The sequence below is a fragment of the Barbus barbus genome (genome assembly GCF_936440315.1).
Source record: "Barbus barbus genome assembly, chromosome: 28".
NCBI lineage: Eukaryota > Metazoa > Chordata > Actinopteri > Cypriniformes > Cyprinidae > Barbus > Barbus barbus.
The window spans coordinates 23,965,706-23,988,912 of NC_136756.1; the positions used below are offsets into that span (position 1 = coordinate 23,965,706).

The following is a 23,207-nucleotide window of genomic DNA, read 5'->3' on the forward strand; positions in this document are numbered from 1 at the left end:
TAAAGGGATAGTTCACCCAAAAATTAACATTCTGTCATCATTTACTCACCCTCAAGTAGTTCCAAACCTGTATGAGTGTCTTTGTTCTGCCGAACACAAAGGAAAGATATTCTGAAGAATGTGGGAAACAGAGCAGTTCTGGGGCACCACTGACTTCCATAGTATTTTTATTCCTACTATGGAAGTCAACGGTGCCCCAAAACAGTCTGGTTACAAACTTTCTTCAAAATATCTTCCTTTGTGTTCAGCAGAACAAAGACATTCATACAGGTTTGGAACTACTTGAGGGTGAGTAAAGGGTGAACTATCCCTTTAAAGTGCATTCAAGTCATGTTTTCTTTTTCTTCTCCAGTGCATGCATTTCTTGTCAGACCCATGTCCTTGGTGTTGTTAGTGCCATACTCTGTCGAAGAACTCTGATCTATGGCTATAGTTTAACTGTCACATGCCCAATTGTGCCATCACTATATCTTACTTCTTTGAACATGCACATGCATTATAATGCCTCAAACTGTTTTCTGTTACATATGATTGCAAAAATTCAGCTTGTCAAAATTTTAAACCTGTCAGCTAGGATAAATTTGAGTAGCTTGACATGATAAAGTTATAATGCTAATAAACAATATAAAAAAAAATTAATTATGTATTATTAATTACTTAGTTCATATTTTCCAAATAAGTATAAAACACTGAAAGTATTTTTTTAATTTTTTTATTTAAAAATTATAAATGTAATTAAATATCTCTGCTTACGTGGTCAGGCCAATTGTTCAAAATTTCCAACATATTTACTGGCCTCAGCACAAAAAAGATTATAAAATGTATATTTAGGCTATATTAATTTCTAATATAATTTCTAAAATGTTTACATGTATAATGTTTTATGTGCTGGGGCCAGTGATTATGCTGGCAAATAGAAATCTGAACAATTCAACTGACCTGAAATATTTCTTTCTTCTGATCCCTGTAAATATATTTTTGCAGCTGTGCGCTGCTTCAGTCTGAGTGTCGGTGATTTAATTTCAATCATAAATGGCACTACTGCACATGGGCATTGAGTCACTCTGGCATATATGTAAAAATGTGACAAATAAATACACAAAATGTACTCGAAGCTCACGCGAGGGACCGACACCTGCTGTCAAGTGGAATATTGAAGTGGCACTTGTATAACAGCGGGGCGAGCGATGCAGGCTCCCCCTGAATAAAAAGACATGGCAAAATGATAAGCAAGCCCTCTCCAGTGCCTGCGTGGCATTCCCTAGTTTCCCATCAAATGTTCTTCACTTCATTTGTTGTTATATCTGTGTTTGTTGCAGGATGCACACACGCACGCACACACACACACACACACACACACACACGTCCGCATACTGGCACACACTCGCATAGATGAGAGAGTTGTCAACTCTGGGCACTTAACCAAACCGTAATATTGAGCTGTAAGGCTTATGTCTGTAGTTTCTAGTCTTTCGCCCTGTGGGGATTTGCCTTCCTAGATCCTCAAAGGAAACACTGCTCATCTTGTCGTTTATATTCCAGCCCACCGCTCGGGCCCTGGGCAATCACAGAAATCAGTGTAAAGTGTTCACAAATTATCTACTGCCACTCCTCTTTCTAATGTACACTGGTTCTGGCTTTATGCTACATTTTTAATGCTCAATAAGATGAACAGAATCTTACATGCATCTCAACCACAATGAGGTGCGTCTTATGCAGTGGTGTAGTGGTGCCCGGAGAAGTGGGTATACTCTCCCATCCCCCAAGGAAAAGCCAACTAAACATGTTGCCTTGACTTGCCCGTACATGCTACTATACCAGGGGTCTTCAACAGGGTTTGAAATTAACTTTTTCACTCACCAGACAATTTTGCTAATAAATTATTAAGTTACCGGCCATTCACAACTTCTACAAGCCAAAAGATTTGGAACTATTCTTTTTTTTGTTAGGCTAACCAAATCGAGCAGAAATGGTCAACATTGACAATATTGTGTCTAAATGATAGAGCACTTAACATTAACTACTCGTCTGAACTCTTGCATAAAATCAACGCCAAATTTGCAATTGTATTGGTTTTCAGGGGGGAAAGAATTAATTATCTTGTGTTGCTTAACTAGGCATCATGTTATACATTAAAAAACCTGCCTTTTTACAGCAGTATGTTTCTTCTTTGTGCAATTATGTTCATTTATTTTGATTTCTCAACAATATTCTCTCATAGGAAATAATTTACAGTGTTTTCTGTATTCTGAAAATATGCATCGACGGCTTTTTTTTTTTTTTAATTATTGGATTATCGGTGTAAATTGTACTTATTTTGTCTTTTCGGAAACATGTAAACATCCATGTAGTTTCTGAAGGGCAGTAATAAATGAAAAAATAAAAATAAAAATCTTTTAACAAAATAAGAAATAATTACACCGTGTCAATCTGTTCAAAAGTTTGCACTCCCAGCTCTTAATGCATTGTGTTTCCTTCTTGAGCGTCAGGGATGTTTTCACCTTTTGTAATAGTTAAGTGCTCCCTTAGTTGTCTTCATTGTGAGAAGATGTAAAATCATACAGTCACTGCTAAGGGTTCAGTCAAATGTATTTTTCCTGAAGAACAGTGGGCAGTTTAACTTCTCAGGACAAACAAGGAACTCAGTAACACCTTGCAAAACAAAAAAGTTGTTGATCCTTCAACACAGTATTACGATTCAAGGGTATGTGAACTTTTGAACTAGTTCATTTATGTAAATTCAGTTATTATTTTGTCTTGGTGGACTCTATGTAAACATCTGTGTGAAGCAGCTTTTTCAGGACAGCTTATTTTGTTAAATTATTAACATCTTGCATATTCTCCAAAGGGTATGGAAATTCATGAACGGAATTATATACTGATTCAAAGTCCCAGAGGTCATAATGATGATGTGAGCAATTTCATATATTCACAATATATATTACCTCTAGTACATAATGAGGAGCAAATGATGCACATTATGAGTAATTGATGATTTATCCGTGGGAGAACTAGAATGATAAAACACACAGAGAATGTAGTTTAGTTGCTTCTTAAACATGCTAAATGAGTAGTATTTTAGCTTTGTAGCCATTCTAAATACATTCACTGCAAACCAAATGGCGCACTAATTACAAAAATGTAATTACCTCCAATATCAGTTTGCATTCGCCACAATTCTTTATCGAAACAGCCCCAATTCAGAAAGTCCGGGCTCAGAGAAAATCCAGAGTTTCCTCCTGGTTGAGGTTGCATTCATGTGCTATGAATACTATCATCCTGACTTAAATTATCTGGAGCAAGGGATGATGATTAGGTCTTAGGCAACTGAGCAAATACAATTTATTTTCCGTCTTTTATAAATACCTTTGTGAAAAGCCTGAATTTATGCATTCGGGAGTCTTCAGGTATTACATAATAGCAGATTAAACTTTCAAGAAGCATCTCCATGCATGTTTAATGCTCAACAGGGATTTTTAGAAATTTGTAAACTGCAGTTGTGGGGAACCTACTTTTGAATCTGTGTTATCGGTGTATGTCAGATTTGATATGGCCTCCTGCAAGTTTAATAGTTGTGTATTACTTATGCATCAGCTTTACGGAGTTTTAAAATGAAAAAAACCCCACACATTTCCGACTGTCTTTGACGTGCTGGTCATTTTAATGCTTCTTTTCAGACTTGTCTTTTATTTCTGAATGCTAATGCATCTTGTCTCTCTGTTTTTCTACAGAGGATGAGCTGTAGCTATCTCCTATGCACCATCCTGCTCTTTGTTGCTGTGTTACTGGCTGTCACAGTAACCGGGATCATCCTTCTGATGAACCATTACCAAGCACCCAGCGGCCTGGACGGCCCCCCTCTCATCAGCACTAACCAGGATGAGGGTAATGCCCTGGTAACCATCGAGAGAGGTGACGGCTCCCGCATCAACATCTTCATTGACCCCAACTGCCCTGACTACAACAATAACTTCCTGCGTCTAGAGGGTGTGCAGACCTCACTGCTGCACTCGCTCACTGACCATGACACTGATCTGAAGTCAGTGAAAGGGCAAGATCGGGCTCTGCTTGTTAAACTGGCTGAGGAGGTGGCCAAGCTGTCCGCCCATGCCAATCAGCTGAAGATGGAGTACAACGCACTGAGACAAGGCCAGAGCAACATCGGACAGGAGCTCAGCACTCTGCAGACCGAACAGGGCCGGCTTATTCAGGTTAGTTTGGGAAATTTCACTCCAAATGGCAACCTGAAGAAACAGGCTGAAATAAATGAATCCCTTGTAGTTGTTGCGTTATCCACAAAGCCAAATTCCAGTGCGTACCAAGTCTGAATTTCTGGCATGAAGAACTTAGAAAACAAGATTTTAAAATAAAACAATGCTGGGAGGATTCACAATGAATGAATGGTGCCGTTGATAGTGCTGTTTAATTTGCATGCGCTGTTTGCATTGTTTTAGCGCCTGATTCACTAAAGGATTTATGCAAATTAGTTAACCATGGAAATGTGACCATTTTTCAGGCTGGTTCTGATTTTGAGGTTGTTGGGTAATGCTGCACACTATGTGATCTGGCATACTTTGCTGGGACTGTACAGCATTGCCCAACGACTGCGGTCCAGGTACCTGACTCGGCTCACTCACCTCACTGGTCTGGATATGTGCCTGGTTATAATGGAACAGCTATTCTAAATTTGGTTTGCCGTCTGCTTTCCATTGGCGTTAATAGTGTCAGGTGCAAGAGCTTTTTTTACATAGAAAAAGACATGTTTTATATATATATATATATATATATATATATATATATATATATATATATATTAGGGCTGCAAAATGATTAATTGCATTTAATCGCATTCATGTGTATACACATACACATTTATATATAAAAATCTATTTGTAACACTATTTTTGACGGCATCCTCATTTTACAGCATTTTTACACAAGTGCCTAAAACTTTTAACAGTACTGTAGCTTTGCAGGTAGGTCTCTTGAAGGATCTTGGAGACATTGCCACAGTTCTTCTGGATTTAGTATTGTTGCACATAAGCCAGTTTTTATGTCAACATTTTGATAACTGAATTATGTTTCTACTCCAATTTGTTGTTGAAACATAAACATTTAAACCATGATGGTTTCTTTCAACATGCTTTCTGATGTTCATTCATGTTTATTTAGTGCTATAACTATAGTAGTAAATAGGAAGAGAACATTGGTTCACATGCCGTTTGAACTGAAGCGCTAACGTCAAAATCACAATTATTGTTTGTATTCCGTGATAAAATTGACTGGTTGACAGAAATTTGCAGGCTGAGACTTTGTTTCATATAAAAAGTAAGAAAGCACAAAGCTTATTGCGATTATTGGATTTCAGGTGAGCTACAAATAATGTTTTGTGAAGTTCACACATCAAGAGAAAATAGCATTGGAATCAGTAGACTAGAAGATTCAGTAGTCTTGAGATTTAAAAATCCATATCAGTATTGATTAAAAACTAGAAATCAATATTGTTAATCCAGCACTAGTGTCCACACAACTGATATGTTTACCTGATGTAACTCATCCACATTGTGTGCAAAAAATAGACACTGATACAGTCAGTCAGAGAAATGCTAATTAAACACCGTTGATTTCGGTCGTTGATTTCAAACCTCCAAAACTATTTCAGCCAAAGTAAAAGCTGAAATTTTTAGCAGCCATTATTCCAGTCTTCAGTGTCACATGATCCTTCAGAAATCATTCTAATATGATGATTTGCTGCTCAATTTTTAGTAATGTCTCCTTTTAGGATGTTAAAAACAGTTTTTTGCTGCTTAATATTTTTGTGGTTGTGCACCATTCAGGTTGTCCACATTCTCAATATAACCCAACTTTGAAATATTTGATGCTTCTGTGTGGCATCTGATTTCATGTGAACAGCCCTTGACACCTACTTGAAAACCACATTTAGCATTTTTCTGAACTGATTACAGCAGGCTGAGAGATTATTTATCCTTGACAGTAATTTGAGGCTAAAATACTAAGGTTTCTCAAACATTCAACAAATCTCCTAGTGTTTACATTACAAGATAGCATTTGTCGCCAAAATGTTGTTGGCATACCAAAGCACTTTATGAGCTTTTCCCATGTGATGAACGGCTCTGTCTTTATTTTCATATTGTTTTTTTTTGTTTTTTTTTAATTGAGACTTGAGAGAAGTGACTTGCCCGTGAACTAGCGGGGGATTGAGCTCACACTATGCAGCAGTATGCCAACATCCCCACTAGGCACACACCTCATTTTCACTGTGCATTTGAAGATGAGATGACACAATGCATTGGAGCTCAGTGGTGTCAAACAGTGGAGGACTTTATTCGATGTGGCACATCACAAGGAATTTATAGCAGAGAATTCAGTCGACCTGATGATGTCTGTTTAAGAGGTATGGACCCATTTGAATGTGCTTTACTGAGATTCGGCTGTGCGACTTTTTATGGCAAAATGTTTTTCTTTTGCTAATATATTATATTAAATTATATTAAACATATAACATTTATTGTTATATTAAACAAAATACATATTTTATTGTTATATATGACATATATTTACTGTAAATAATATTAGTAGGCTGTAAAATCAATTAATCGCGATTAATCGCATTTAAAATAAAAGTATATATATGTAAACAAACACACATACATGTATATATTTCGGAAATATTTACCATATTTAAATATGATTTATGTAAGGAATAATTGACGACGGGCCATTGAATGCTTGAATCTGATTGGCTGACGAACGTTCTGAGGTGTGCAATTATTTTCAGGGAAACGCATGGCGAACGTAGTTCCAGGCAGCTTTCTTGACCGCATTACAGTTCCATATCACTTCGCATCGTTGTCAGCGCTGCCCTGACGATTTTATCAGTTAGCCTAGTGTAGCAACTTAAAGGCTACACATGACATTTCTCACTAGCGAGGTAAAAATAATGCACACCCGAGGTGTAACGGCCACTCCGCTTCGCGTCGTGGCCGCATCACCACCTCGGGTGTGCATTATTTTTCTAATAATTCAACGGTCCGGAGTCAATTATTCCGCTTATACTACGGTTGCCACACCTCAAGACATCGATCAGATTATATATTTCAAGGGATTCGTCCGGTTTTTCTACTTAAATCGCTATTGTGAGTAGGATTATTTCTTCCGCATCTCATCCAACGACTCTTTTGCTAGTTCCAAAACGTCATTTTAAAGCTGGCAATGGAGGCTTGAGCCGTTGATAGCAGACTAATGCAGTTAATAATGAAGTTATTAGAAAGAGAGCGAGAGAGACAGAGACACAGAGAAAGAGAAACAGAGAGAGAGAGAGAGAGAGAGAGAGAGAGAGAGAGCTTGTATGAATTAGGCTACCTCTGTGTGTCCCTCAACAGTGTTCTGAAGCACCGTCTCTAAACTGTAAGTCTGCTTTAAGATGCAGCGCTGTTATTACCTCGCTAGTGAGAAATGTCATGTGTAGCCTTTAAGTTGCTACACTAGGCTAACTGATAAAATCGTCAGGGCAGCGGTGACAACGATGCGAAGTGATATGGAACTGTAATGCGGTCAAGAAAGCTGCCTGGAACTACGTTCGCCATGCGTTTCCCTGAAAATAATTGCACACCTCAGAACGTTCGTCAGCCAATCAGATTCAAGCATTCAACGGCCCTGTAGTATAAATATAAATATACATATGCAGCGTATATTTATTAAATATTTATACATGTAAATATACACAGTACACACACATATATTATGTAAACACAGACTTCTATTTGGGATGGGATTCATTTTGATTAATAATTTTTTTTAGTCTTAAATATTACATAATCATTTTATATCCAGAAATATTATCAAATATATTATGTACAGTTGTCTGTGAGTGTATATATATTTGAATGTGCTTTATTTAAATTCAGCTGTGCTTCTTTTTATTGAAAAACTTTTTACTTATATAAAAAAAAAATATATTAATATATCATAATATAATATAATATTGCATTATCTCATTTAATGTCCACAAATATTCTAAAATGTTTTACATTTTATTTTAAAACTTTTGCTTTGGCCATATATGCATATTATGTAATATATCTACATAATATTTGTAGTAGCATTTTTTTTAATATTCAATTGTATTATTAAAAATATATATTACATACAGTTGCCTGTCTATGACAATGTTTATATATTTCAATATGCTTTATCGAGATTCGGCTGTGCTGCTTTTTCCTGTAAAACATTTACAGTTCATATCTGTCTTATATATTTTGGCCAATATATTCTATTATATATTTGATCAAATCAGCTATTTCTATGATTCCTAGTATCTCATAATAGTTCTTTTTAAACACATTTTTTATTATAGGGATGTCTTGATAATCTACTAAAAGTCTGATCAGTCAAATCCCTTGTTAAACCGTGTAAATTATGATGTAATTGTCCATATTTTTTTAAATATTTGTCAAAGTGCCGTAGGTGTTCTGTGTGTCTGATATGTGATAGCATCATTTCAGACCTGGCTCTGGAGAGCAGGAGACAGAATGAGAGACAGATGGGATCTGCGGCCCCTACATTCAGATCAGCGGTTTATGAATTCAGCCAGTAAACTAGACTAGGGCCATGCTTTCATTAGATTCCCTCGGCCAGACAATAAAAACATAGCCCCATCAATAGTCATGATTGGGTTGAGAAAAGAGGGTTGTATTCTTCAGCCTTGTGGAGTTTAGACTATACAGCCTGGTAATATCATGGGAGCTTTTTATTATTTATCACAGAGTCAGAGATAACTTCATGATATGGATGGGTTTCTCAGCCCAAGGGACACATACGCTTGTCGTGGTTAGCTTGATGGGAACTATAAACTGGTTTGCACACTCTCTCCTTGAAAAACCGCAGGATAAATCTGAAAGCAAATATGAGGCCATTGAGCGGAATTACAAGAATACCGAATGAAAGTTCTGAAGGGTAATTTCAAAACTTAATTACAGATATACCATGATATCCTGAGCTCATATGATTAGATCTGTCTATAACCTGTGTTTACTTACCCTCTACAGATGAAATTAAATGCAATATCTGCTCAGTGCTTACTAGAAAATAGTGGATTCGATTATGTTATATAAAGTAAGCTCAAGTAAATCACAATAGGCATCATTAAATGTATTTTTACAGGTAATTTTTTCATGTACGACAGCTGTATGGACACTGTAGGGAAAATTGCTCTTTCTAAGTGAACCGATATTTATTTAAATATGTTTTAATTTAAAATGTAGTTTATTCCTGTGATGGCAAAACTGAATTTATAGCAGCCATTATTGTAGTCTTTAGTGTTACAAGAACCTTCAGAAATCATAAATATTAATATTTTTGTGGAAACCATATGCTTTTTTCAGGATTATTTGATATTATTTTATTTTATTATTATTTTTTTTACTGTAAATGTTTTTACTGTCACTTTTCATAAATGTAAAGCTTTCTTGTTGAATAGAAGCATCAGTTTCTTCCAAATTTTGGGAACTTTTGAATTTGTGAATATCTGAATATTTTGCAGTAAACTTAAATTATTTCAAGAGTTTTATTTGTCACATACACAATTATACAGAGTATAACCAGCAGTGAAATGTAGGTCAGGTCCGCTCCAAGGACAGTGCAATTATAAAGAATACAAATATTAAGAAGAAGTACAAACATAAAATAAAATAAAATAAAATAAAAGATAAGATAAGATAAGATAAAAAAATATAAATATAAATGTGCAGGTCAGTATGTTGTTGACAAATAGTAATGAGAGGAATGTGCAAAAAATAATGTGCAAAAAGTTGTACAGGGTATTTGAATAGCAGCAATATGAGGTAGAGAAAAATTATGAAGCTTATTGATATATGATATTTACATGGAGAAAAATTATGAATAATTTATTGATATGGTGATATTACATGGAGTCAAGTGATATTATGACACAGAGTTAGAGTTTAGGAGCCTGATGGCCTGGGGGAAGAAGCTCCTCCTAAGTCTCTCAGTTTTTGCCATCAGGCTACGGAAGCGCTTACCAGATGGAAGCAAAGTGAATAGCTGGTTACCAGGGTGATTTGAGTCCTTGAAGATTTTAACAGCTCTATTTTTGCAGCGTTTGAGGTAGATGTCCTGCAGAGAGGGGAGAGCAGACCCTGAGATGCGCTCAGCTAAGCGCACAACTCTCTGTAGTGCTTTGCAGTCCTGATTGGAGCTGTTTCCATACCACACTGATATTAACTGAGTCAATACAGTCAATACAAACATAAATTATGTTCTCACTTATCATTACTTCATGGAATTATTCATTTATCTAATCGTAAAACAACATTATTTATTTTTGTGGTGACTTCACACACACAAACACACAGTTTGGAATCTCTTTCTTTTTGCAATTCCAGTTTTCACCACTAGTGGTGCAAAAATCACATGCTCGACCTTTGATCAGTAGAAGGCTTGTTTTTTCCAGTGACAATGGAATTTCAGAGATGCTAAGTAAATCTATCCTGGGCATCTTTGAATGATGGATAAAGGTTTCTTTTGTGGATCCCAAGGTGCTAGCGATCTGACTCGGCAGAAGCCCTGGATCATTAATGAGGTTGGCTGAATCCAAGCCTCCTTAGTCATTATCCCACCTCAGTGCTCCCGAGAAACTAGAACACGGAGAACATGGTGACGCATTGGAGGGAATATGCCACTTTTATAGCATAATTTCCACAGAATGTTACCACTGTGTAACATTGCATGAGTCTGCATGCTTTTGATCTGAGTGTTATACAGTGAGGTCCAAAAGCATAGCTTTCTCACTGTTGAACGCTATTGCATACACTCTTAAAAATAAAGTTCCAAAAGGGATTTTCACAGCTATTTCATAGAAGAACCTGCTCTTTTTTTGTTCCCCAAAAACTCTTTAGTGAGCAGCTTTTGAAAGAACTATTTTTTAATGTGAACATTTTAAAAATAATCTTTTAAATTGTAAATAATTAAGTTTAAATAATTTTTTTCCATTGAAAATAATCTTTAATGCAATGAAAAGTTTCCATGGATGTTAAAAGAACAAAAATGTACTCACCATCAGGCCATCCAAGATGTAGATGACTTTGTTTCTTCATTGGAACAGATTTGAATCAAGCAGAAACAAACTCATCTACATCTTGGACGGCTTGAGAGAGCCAATTTTAATTTTTGGGTGAACTATTTCTTTAAAGGTGCTTCTGGAACCATAGATACCGATAGATAACCTTTATTTTTAAGAGCATGATCTATTAAATTCAGTGATTAATCATAATTTAATCACTGTATTTCTATTGCAAAGTCAGCTCAAGCTAAATTAAATTGACGTTTTTAAATAGTTGCACATTGTTAACTTTCATGTAATATAATTTGTTTATAAGCACAAGTACCTGCCATCTCCCTCTCCTTGTTAAGACCGGAGCGCTCACAACTAGGTCACTGCCATGGCTGCAGAGTTGGCAGCACATCTGAGGTGGCAGGTGATCAGTAACATGCATTTGGGAAAGTAGTTTGCACCTCACTGTTCCACTTTAACAGCATCTCAACACCAGTGTTCAGTATGTCATGAAACTTGGGTTTTGTAAAGGGCAGGTACCCTCTGACAGTTTTTTTTTTAAAACCCCATTTGGTCCTGCAGGAGAATTTATTAGTCCTGCTACAGGACCTTATTAAAACTCTCTTGTTAATTATGAGTGTAGACTTGTTGGATCGGTTGCTCGGGGAGATTGCTCTTTGAATGGAGAAGCTTGCAGCCTTTCTTTCTTTATGATAATCTTTTGGCAAAGAGACCACTTTCTTTTGCCCTTTGCTTTGGAAGGTGGGTGGAGGAAGGAAATGTTGACTCATCTGTCAGCCAGACTTTGAAATTAATACATGCTGACACTTTCCATTTTCTCCTGGCAAAATCGTATCTGCCGTCTGCCGGGAAGTGCTAGGATGGTGTCTTGCATGAAAGATCCGTTTTGATGTAACTTTTTTGTGACTGTTATGCCTGGACAACGACATTGTTAATTATTTGATTATTTAAATATACTTTTACTCTCTTTCAAAAGAACCCTAAACTCTGAAAATAACCTGTGACACAAAAAAGGAGCTTATAGAAAATTATTCTATGTTAAAAACTAATTAGCAGAATTTTATTTGTAGATATCACTTATTTTGATGCAATGACATTCATACATTTTAAGCGTGACTTATATGTTCAAAGGTATCCAAATAATTTTTATGGCCATTTTATATTATAATTTATAGGTACATGTTGACATCGCTATGAAATTAGGCCTGAAATACAGTAACTTAACAGCAGCATTATCTGAAAGCTATTGTTGTAGAACCAGAGAATTTAAAATGAATGCACAATCTATATAACGTTAAGTTCACAGGAGTGCAGAATCTTGTGTTTCAGTCATTTGCATAGTAAGAAAGTTTTGATGTGTCAGCAAGCAGCACAATTTTTCCCTTTGGTCTCCTCCTGTTCGATTGTGCTTATTAATCTTTCGCCTTTGATCTATCATCAGTCATTTCCAAAACTGAGAGCTGTGTTCCAAACTTGGATGCATACTCTGTTGGTGAGATTATTGATGATACATGCTGGAATATGTCTGTGATTAATGGAAGCCCCTCAAACAGGAAGCAAATTCCTTTTAAATAATGTTTATGCCATTGATGTCCTGGTCCAGCCTGGATATGACAAATGGGCCTGGTAGCACTTATTTAAAAGAGGGGTTATCTGTGTCTCTTTATCTGCTAAAATGTTTTGGCATGAGACTCTTACCCTCAGTTCATTTTCCTACATCATCTCTTAACACGGTTTCAGAGCGATGAACGTATACAGACCTCGGGTAGATGTGCAGTTAGTAGGTGCTAATGTGGCCGGTATCATGCCGTGACATTGGCTGTGCCCGTAATAGCTTACTACCTTATCGCTCTTGCTGTTTCTGCAATATACAGTACAGGTATACAGCTATATTCACAATACCTGCATAACCTGCTATGTTTGTCCCATAAACCAGAGTTTAAACCAGAGTTTCACAATGAAGTGCGATTGACTTGATCTTTCAATTACAGTGTGATATACAATCCAGAACTAATTATAGTATATCTCTTTCTTGACTCATCATTTGATTGGATGGCCAAATTGTAAGAAATTTTTACATAAAATTGGATTAAAAATGCAAAAGGGCTTTTGTTTCTGAGATGCTAGCAGATGCAATGTGATGATGAGGTGTATATCATTTTCAGGTTAAAGTTTAATTGAATTTTCTAGCATAAATGTAATCAGCATGATCTACATATATTGAAAACATGCATGCTGTTTTCCTCAATTTTTCTTCTGGAAACACTTAAGATGCACTTTTGCAGTATATTTTGCTGACATTTTGAGCAGTATTTTGGCTAACTCATTAATACTCATTCATGTCTTTAACAAACAAGAGAAGGATGACCTTAGTTTTAACATTTATGAAATGTTTGAGTGTCCTCCTCGCTGCAAAAATGTGTTTCTTCAATAGCTTTTTAACTGCCTGTATCTAAAATCTCCTAAAATGATCTTTGATTAGACATGCACAGATAAAAATGAAAGTTCTGTTACTGTGAATATTCAAATTATAATACAACTAATGTATTATTATTATTATTTTGAATATTCATAATAAACACGTTAATAATTTTTTTAATTAAAAAAATATTTATTTTTACCATAAAAATGTGTTTCTTCTGTCTGAAAATAATCAGATTAAATAATTCTTATTCTTGTTCTTATTTAATGTCCATGTTAATAATAATTCATAAAATTCACCAATAAATAATAAAAATAATTCAATATTCAAGATTAGGCGCTTATCTGCTCCCAAATTCTGATAAACACAGGCAAATGCCAGATGTTTTACATTTTTGAGAAAAAGGAATATTGATGTGTTTACAAATATGAGCAAATTCTGACTAATACTTGAATATGTTTATACATGTAAACAGTCATCAAAACATTCATCATGAAATAATGGCTACTGTTGACATACTGACATCTTTGTTAAAAAATGTATGTATGCAGCAAACGATGTATTGTGTTCCAAACATTAAATTGATAGTTCAAGGTGAGTTTTGAAGGCCTGGATCTTTTAATTGGTAGTTTTCTGTTGTGTGCTTTAATGAAAGAGAGGCAGTGTTTAGAGTAGATGTGGTGACTGAGGTCTTGTGTCCTGTCGAGTGTATGCCAAGAGGTTCGAGCCATTTAAAAAACAGGTTTAGTTAGAGGTTATAGCATGGAGTGCATTATACTTTTGGGGACATTGTGTTTTTTCTTTTGATGCTGGATGGCCTTGTAATGATAGACGTGTTGCTATGGCAGCGTTTTGAGAGCTGCGAGTGCTAATGTCCTGACCATCCGCTCAGTGCGTCAGCCGTCATCAACTTCAAGCGAGTTCACACACACACACACACACACACACACACCAGCTACTACTTAGCTTGCAGTGTGACACAGTGACATATGCGCACACGCAGACATGTTAACGACACACTCTCAAAGAACCCGATACTCGTTCACACCCCAAAGGAGAGCTTTACGCTTTCATGTGTCATATGAAACAAGCTTCACTTCAGGGCTAATTTTTGCTAATCGCCAACTGAGCTTCCTACATCCTCAAGTGCCACGTTGATTCATGATGTTTGATGTGAGACACAAAGATCTGTCCTTGGAGAAAGGCGCACAGTTTGGCTCACTCAGAATCAAGTTTTCTTTTTTCCCCATCGAGGTGACCTGAACGGCTTTGCTGATGCAGGCAATAAAGAGAGCTGTCTGGGAAACTCAAACCGAGCGGTTTCCAGAGCTGCTGGCCGTGAGCCTGCTAAACTGAAGCGCTATCAGTGTTGTGCAGCAGAGTGCACCTGTTACTTTAATGCAGTGCCGGGGACCACATGCTGATACAGAGACTCCATTGTTGTTATTGTTTAAGACAGGCTTTTAGGAAAGGCCAAAGTCAACCAAAGATCTGTTACAACGCCACAGAAATAATGTCCAAAACCAGGTATGACGCAATGTGATTTCAGCAGCAAGCATTTTTCCCCAAAATATTAAGCGGCAAAACGGTTTTAAATGGTTTGATTATAAGAAATGTTTCTCGAGCAGCAAATCAGCATATTAAAATGATTTCTGAAGGATCGTGCAACACTGAAGTAATGATGCTGAAAATTCAGCTTTGCATCACAGGAATAAATTACATTTTGAAATATATTCATACACAAAAAAACTTTTAAATAGCATTATTTCATAATATTGCTGTGGTTAATATATTTTTAATCAAATAAATTTAGCCTTGGTGTGCATAAGGGAATTATAAATATAAATTGTAATTATTACAAAATTTTCAACAGTAGACATGATTGTGTATGTACTGTATGTGTGTATTAGGGCTGGTAATTTAACGTGTTAATTAGATTAATTAATTATGGTGAAAAATAACACCTTAAAATTATTAACGTATTTAACGCACTTGCCCTGCCCCAGACCTATGTGGGTCATCTGACATTTCACACAGTCGATTGATGACAAATATGAGGCAGGGCAACAACTCACTGCGGGATGGAGCCTAGAGAATGTAGTTAGAATGTCCCTGCAATTCAAGATATGGGGCAAAAATGCCCCTGTTTGAATTTTTGCCTTATATTTTCATCATATAATTAAGCAATATCAGACAAGTGCAAATGTGATACTGATCTTATACAACAGTTCAGTAAGTACGATTTTAGACACAATGTTGTCTGTTTTGCTTAGTGTTGCCAATGAAAATATAAAGCAGAACTGTTCCTCTCCGAGCAACACATAGCGGCATTTCATTCCTTAATGCCTGTTTTGAACTAATTGAGTGGACCATTTGGCTCCTGAATGAATTATCTATCTATCTATCTATCTATCTATCTATCTATCTATCTATCTATCTATCTATCTATCTATCTATCTATCTATCTATCTATCTATCTATCTATCTATCTATCTATCTATCTATCTATCTATCTGTCTATCTGTCTGTCTGTCTGTCTGTCTGTCTGTCTGTCTGTCTGTCTGTCTATCTATCTATCTATCTATCCATCTATACAGTGTGTGTGTGTGTGTGTTTGTGTGTATATATATATATAAAATTATTATTTCTATATATAAAGAATAATTTTAAGCATTAAAATATGTTCATATATAGTATTTGAATTTTTATATAAAGCAATATTTTTAAAAATAGCATAAAAATGAGTGATTAGTGAAAAGAATATTAAAACATTGAACAATAAATATAATACATTATAATTAGACAGGAGTCTATTTCTATTTTATAAATTGTAAATATATATTTTTTAGACATATACGAAGAGTTCAGATGCAAAAGCCTCTAAGTGCTGTAAAATTAGCATTTTTATCAGGCTCTTATGTGTAGGTTCAATATTTTCACTTTAAAGGTGGGGTAAGCGATTTCTGGAAGCCAATGTTGATATTTGAAATCACCAAAACAAACACGCCCCTACCCCAAAAGGGTCTTGCCCCTATTTTGATAGCTCCACCCGACACACACGTAGCCTACGCAACCCAGGCAATGATTAGTTCTTGAAACAAAGCAAAACCAATGTTAACACCATGTCTACACCGGAAGCGAGCGGCGCGACAAAATACTATAGAAGTCATTATAATCAGTGATGCTGTCTACACTGGATGCTGCACGGCACGACAAATCTCAGACAGAAAACTGCTGCCGTGTTCTATTCATGACGTGCTGACACAAATTTCAAATGATTTTCAACGGTCGCTTTATCGCATCCAGTGTAGGCAGACTTTAGCTGTTGCGTCGCGGTGTGTCCGGTGTAGACACGGTGTTACTCACCTATCGAGAAGAAACAAAGCAACGTTGACATCCGATCGCAGGCCTTCCACTCCTTGAGTTCTCTCCAGCACTGGAAAGCTGATCCGATATTTATACGGGTCCTACTTCTTGCCTTATCGTTCCACAGACGTTTTCCTCTTTTGTTTTTTATCCGCCATCTCTATCTTTCGCCGATCGGCTCGGCTGTTTACTGAACGCTCTCTCCTCCAGCTCATGAGTAGACATGCCCCTTACTGCTGATTGGCTACAAGTTTGTTTTGATACTCGGGGCCCAACTCAGTTTTCTAAAGGGTTTTTGAAAAATGACATACCCCACCTTTAATGGCAATGAATAGGTTCTTTACATTGACATTTAAGTGAAATATCTGAACATAAATATAGGAGCCTGATGGAACATGGAACATGTGTGTTATTCTCTGTCCGTCAAACTTTCCCCTGCTTTCTCTCTCCAGCTGCTGTCGGAGAGCCAGATCAACATGGTGAAAGTGGTGAACTCTGTGAGCGACGCACTCAGCTCCATGCAGAAGGAAACTGGAAACATCAAGAGCCGTCTCAAGGCAGATCTGCAGAGGGCTCCGGTGCGCAGCGTCCGGCCCAAGGGCTGTGCCGGTGGAGAAGGTAAAAAAAAAACCCTCCTCATTAGCCACATATTCTCAAGTCTCCAGCCAGCCCTAATGAGCCCTAGAATGGTTTCACACCAATTCCCTCATAAGCTTTCTAGCAGTGTGAAAGAGATATGCCACTGCTTAGACAGCAGGTGTGAGATGACAGATTTGAAGTCTGAAGCTTTCTTTTCTTATGCTGTACCTTGAACGGGTTTCTCAAAAAATGAAAAAAAAAAAACAGATGCAGTTATGGCTTGGCATGTCATGTAAATTGATGATGCTGGCATGTCGTATCTTCTGGCAGGTTCCAGACCCAGGGATTGCAGTGACATCTATGCCAGCGGGCAAAGAGAGGATGGTATCTACTCTGTGTTCCCCACACATTACCCAGCAGGCTTCCAGGTCTTCTGTGACATGACTACTGATGGAGGCGGATGGACGGTGAGTCTCACAGTTCTCAAAGTCAGCATCATACAGTACGCCAGCAGCTCGGGGCAAAATTCGGACGTTGTTTCCGGTCACCTCTGAGCTGTTTTTTTTTTTTTTTCTCCAAATATATCTGAATTGACTGAACAGCCGTAGGAATAAAAATCACTAGTAATGAGTCACTCCATTAGGCATTGACTTGTTAAGCGTACGCTCCCACGCATTAGTAAGCAGGTCACAGATACGCGCATGAACGCATTCGCATGCACAAACACGCTTCAAACCGATGTTTCACAAGTGTACAGTTCATTACAGCAGCTGTATACAGAATAGACAGAGCAAACTATCTTTTCCGAGAGCATTATCTTCACATTCGATGCACGCAGGAGAGTTTTAATTTCATGGTCTTTTGAATAAAAATAAAGATAAGACATAGGGATGGCAGTATATATCATGCTGCGATAGAAGAGTGCCAGTTGGTAAAGATTCTGCTGTGCCGTTTATGCCGAGCTTATATGCATTTAACAAGTCTGACAAGCAGAAAACTATAGAGTACTCTAAAATGTGTCACAGACTGGTGCTTCCAGCTTTTTTCAAGTAGGGCTCGCTGCAGCCCACAAGATCCAGGGGGTGTGGTTGGATCCACATCTAGGGGGTGGAGATTGTTAGGTTTAGGGGTGGAGATGGGTGGGTTTAGGATTCAGGGGGTGGAGATGGGTAGGTTTAGGTATATGTATATACCCCTGGATCTTGTGGGCTGCAGCGAGACGCTCCTCGCTTTTTTGCCTACAATGTGAGAGATTTACTTTTGGTGGGTTTGCACTGACTGATTATTCAGTTGTTACACAGTAAAAAACGCAGTGTCAATTTAACACTTAAAGTGTCAATTTTAACACTACTAAAGATCATATATGGTCCCAATCTATCTGATGTTAACAGTACACTGTTCACAGTGTTGAATTTTTAGTGTTAATATAGCACCTTACAGTGTAGGAAAAATTACACTCCGAGTGTAAAGTGTTACACTTGCAATTGTTGTTCAAATTTTACACTATGGGGTATTTAATACCCCTGGTGTTGCTTTAAGTGTTATTAATAAAGTATTCTTTTCAGTGCAAAAATAGAAATGCTATTGAATGGTGTTCATGTCCAAGATTATACATAAAATCAAGAGACTTCAGACAGATGTATAAACTTCCAAAATGTATTTAACAAATTGTCAAAGTGGCAACTTTAAAGCATATACCAGATGTGCAGAGGTAAATTGGTCAGTCACATTCACTAAGTGTTGCACAGAAACATAAAATAGTTAATAAAAAACAGAAAATCATCAAATTTACCTAGACATTAACAAATATGACAGGTAGATTTGAACAAGATTGTAGCAAGATACTTGTCAACAGTTATGTAGCATCTATGAATGATGTTCCTCATTGTCCCATCAGCGAGCAGGCGTGGCTGTGTGGTCTCTTCTATGCAATAAGGTGTTCTTTTTGTTAGTGCCTGCAGATTAAAGACAAAAATAACACTCAGGGTCAGCTCTCCAATTGATTTTATTTATATTAGTCTTCCATCTACAACCCATCTGGCAATATTTTGAGGCAGACAATGGGTAGTGACAGAAATGTCCAAATGTACCTTTTTGAAGATGTTTTTCAGTTTGATTGGAGGACATTTTTCCAGGTCCCTTGCAGCCTTGTGGTGATGGTGGAATCAAATGAAGTAGGAGACAAATTGATGCAATATTGCTGTCCCATTCTAAATAACAGATATGACAACTTCAGCAAACAATGCATGAACACAGAATATAGATAACAATAGATATAGATTATCTTATTCTGAAATATAGACTAACATTAAACATCAGTTTCATCCTCCTTTACAACTGATTCCGAGGTCAATCGAGTCCTTGAAGGTCTTGGGAGAAGCCAGGAACTTGGCTTCTTGGAGAAAGAAAAAAAAAATGAAGAAAAAAATAAAATAATGAAAACAATATTTCTCTGAGGAACCATTCTGCTAAGTTGATTGTGCAGCCACACAGTTGCTCTGTTCACACCTGGCATTAGCATGCATCTTGGGTGATGCACAAGTGAAACGACACTAGACGCATATGGCCACATTCTTTTATTACAGGGTTAGTTCAAAAATGAAAATTTCATTGTTTACTCAGCCAAGACTTTCATTATCTTTGAAACACAATTGAAGATATTTAATAGAATATAAGACTGCTGACTTGGCAATGATCCAGAAGACGAACATTGACGCCCTCCACAAAGAGGGTAAGTCATAGAAGGTCATTAATGAAAGATGTGGCTGTTTACAGAGTGCTGTATCAAAGCATATTAAATGCAAAGTTGACTGGAAGGAAGAATTTGGGTAGGAAAAGGTGCACAAGCAACTGGGATGACCGCAAGCTTGAGAATACTGTCAAGCAAAGCTGATTCAAACACTTGGGAGAGCTTCACAAGGAGTGGATTGAAGCTGGAGTCAGTGCATCAAGAGTCACCACGCTCAGACGTCTTCAGGAAAAGGGCTACCAAGCCACTTCTGAACCAGAGACAATGTCAGAAGCGTCTTACCTGGGCTGTGGAGAAAAAGAACTGGACTGTTGCTCAGTGGTCCAAAGTCCTCAAAGTAAATTTTGCATTTCATTTGGAAATCAAGGTCTCAGAGTCTGTAGGAAGAGGGGAGAGGCACAGAATCCATGTTGCTTGAAGTCCAGTGTGAAGTTTCCACAGTCAGTGATGATTTGGGCTGCCATGTCATCTGCTGGTGTTGGTCCACTGTGTTTTCTGAAGTCCACAGTCAACGCAGCCATCTACCAGGAAATTTTAGAGCACTTCATGCTTCCTTCTGCTGACAAGCTTTATGGAGATGCTGATTTCATTTTCCAGCAGGACTTGGCACCTGCCCACACTGCCAAAGGTACCAAAAGCTGGTTCAATGACCATGGTGTTACTGTGCTTGATTGGCCAGCAAATTCGCCTGACCTGAACCCCATAGAGAATCTATGGGGTATTGTCAAGAGGAAGATGTGAGACACCAGACCCAACAATGCAGATGACCTGAAGGCCGATATCAAAGCAACCTGGGCTTCCATTACACCTGAGCAGTTTCACAGGCTGATTGCCTCCATGCCACGCCGCATTGATGCAGTAATTCATGCAAAAGGAGGCCCAACCAAGTATTGAGTGCATAGAAATGAACATACTTTTCAGAAACCTGACATTTCTGTTAAAAATATCCTTTTTTTTATTGATCTTATGTAATATTCAAATTTTCTGAGACACTGAATTTTGGGTTTTCATTATCTGTAAGCCATAATCATCAAAATTTCAAGAAATAAAGGCTTGAAATATTTCACTCTGTGTAATGAATCTATATAGTATATGGGTTTCACTTTCTGAAATGATTGACAAAAAATATTGACCTTTTTCATGATATTCAAATTTTTTTAGATGTACCTGTATAATATATTAAATAATAAATGCTATTATTAAATATTATTATTAAAATAATGATATTAACATTATCATTGTGTGTGTGTATATATATAATAAATAAAAATGTATATATATTTATAGCCTGTAGCATACTGTGTAAAATTGCTCATACAGTACTATGAGGTTTTGCTGCTCACCACAAATATGACAGATATTTAATAACTTGAACAGTGTTTTTATAGCACCATTATTAAAGAGTCCACTTTGTAAAATTGCTGTTACAGTGGCATACTGTTGATTGCTTAAAAGTGGCACGTTTCCAGGTCTTGCTTTTCAGACAGCATGCTCCTTCTTCTTAAAAATGGTTTAATCAGTTCTCAGGGATGATTTTTAGTGCTTGTTGGTAGGTAGCGGTACTGCTTCATAAACAAGTGGCTTCAGATCTTGTATTCATTATTTTCAATCCTCTAAGCATATGAAACAGAAAAGCACTTTGTTTTAATTTAATTTAGCGCTATTATTTGTAAAACCAACTGATTAGATTATGTGAAACGTATCTGATCATGAATAATTGAAAGAACGCTGTTACCGCCGTATCCTCATGTGCTCGCCGTCCTCAGAGAAGATACTTTGAACAATACTTGGTGAACATCACAAGCTTTACGTAAGTCCGTCTTTGTCTCTGCAAGGCTATTGCAATGAAAGGAGATATTTCAAATAGCAGATGGTGTTACTAAGACTTTGAGCATCCTGATAAAGACACAGTAGGAGGCAGGCTGGCATCTGCAGTAAAAGGAAAGAAGATATTTGATGACACATCGTCTTTATGGTCATCAGCCTCTTAATGTATTTCGTTAAGGTCAGTGGTAGAGGCGGAAAGGACAGGACGGTACGGTACTGAGCAATAGCTTCCATTCCGATACAATTGCCAGGACACATATTTTCATATTTGCTCTCGGTGGCTTACATACATAGTGTTGAAAAGGGTGACATATATTGTATTCCCTGATTACAGTCAAAGCTGCTTTGCGGCAGCGAGAGCGTTAGCTTAGCACGTCGTCTTTCACCACTAAGCGTGCCGGGAGCGCTGGGAATCTGAAGAGGCAGAAAGGAACTGTTACAGGGAATTAATAGATCTAGCGCCCCTATTCATCATCTGCGGCCTCCAGCGGTTTTTGTTGAGGATGTGGGGCTTTTCTGCTGTTAGCAGAGTAGATCAGGCCGAGTTCAGGCGGGTCACAGAGACGGGTGGTGGGGGAGGGGGTGTAATTTCACATGCTCGGACATGCACACAATCCCTGCCACAGACATTCCCAGTTAGCGGCGGAATGAGCTGTCCTCTCTCCATCTCTCCAAACGCTTGGCCTCTGGTGTTTTATTAAAGGAATAGTTCAGCCAGAAATGAAATTCTGTCATTATTTGCACACCTTCATGTCGTTCTAAACCTACAGAGTGTTATTTTTTTCTATTGAACAAAAAAGAAGAAATTTTTGAAAAATAAATGTATACCGCTTTTTTGTATAACAACGGTTGAGAGTGGCTACATGTGTCAAACTCTGAAAGGAACACACAAGTAAATAAAATAAAAACACCAAAAATGATAGCGTCATTTAATTACGGAAGTTCTAAGCGGCCATGCATTATTATAATTTTTCTGTCTTGTTTTCTCGTGATCACGACTTAATTTTCTCATTATCTCGACATAACGAAAGTTGTTTTGTCGTTATCACGACTTAATTTTCTCGTGATCTCGACATAACGAAATTTGTTTTGTCGTTATCACGACTTAATTTTCTCGTGATTTCGACATAACGAAAGTTGTTTTGTCGTTA

The 23,207-nt window shown here is 37.2% G+C and overlaps 1 protein-coding gene across 3 annotated transcripts in view; it reads left to right on the forward strand.

The window, feature by feature from the left end:
- The window catches only part of LOC306848117 (fibrinogen C domain-containing protein 1-like), a 107,098-nt gene that overhangs the window by 21,496 nt on the left and 62,395 nt on the right, over window positions 1-23,207 (forward strand). For all 3 annotated transcript variants that reach the window (XM_079382476.1, XM_079382477.1, XM_079382478.1), the window contains 3 exons: window positions 3,732-4,211; window positions 17,354-17,519; window positions 17,811-17,947. In XM_079382476.1, coding sequence (XP_079238602.1) covers window positions 3,732-4,211; window positions 17,354-17,519; window positions 17,811-17,947 — 783 coding nt within the window. The remainder of the gene's footprint in view (window positions 1-3,731; window positions 4,212-17,353; window positions 17,520-17,810; window positions 17,948-23,207) is intronic.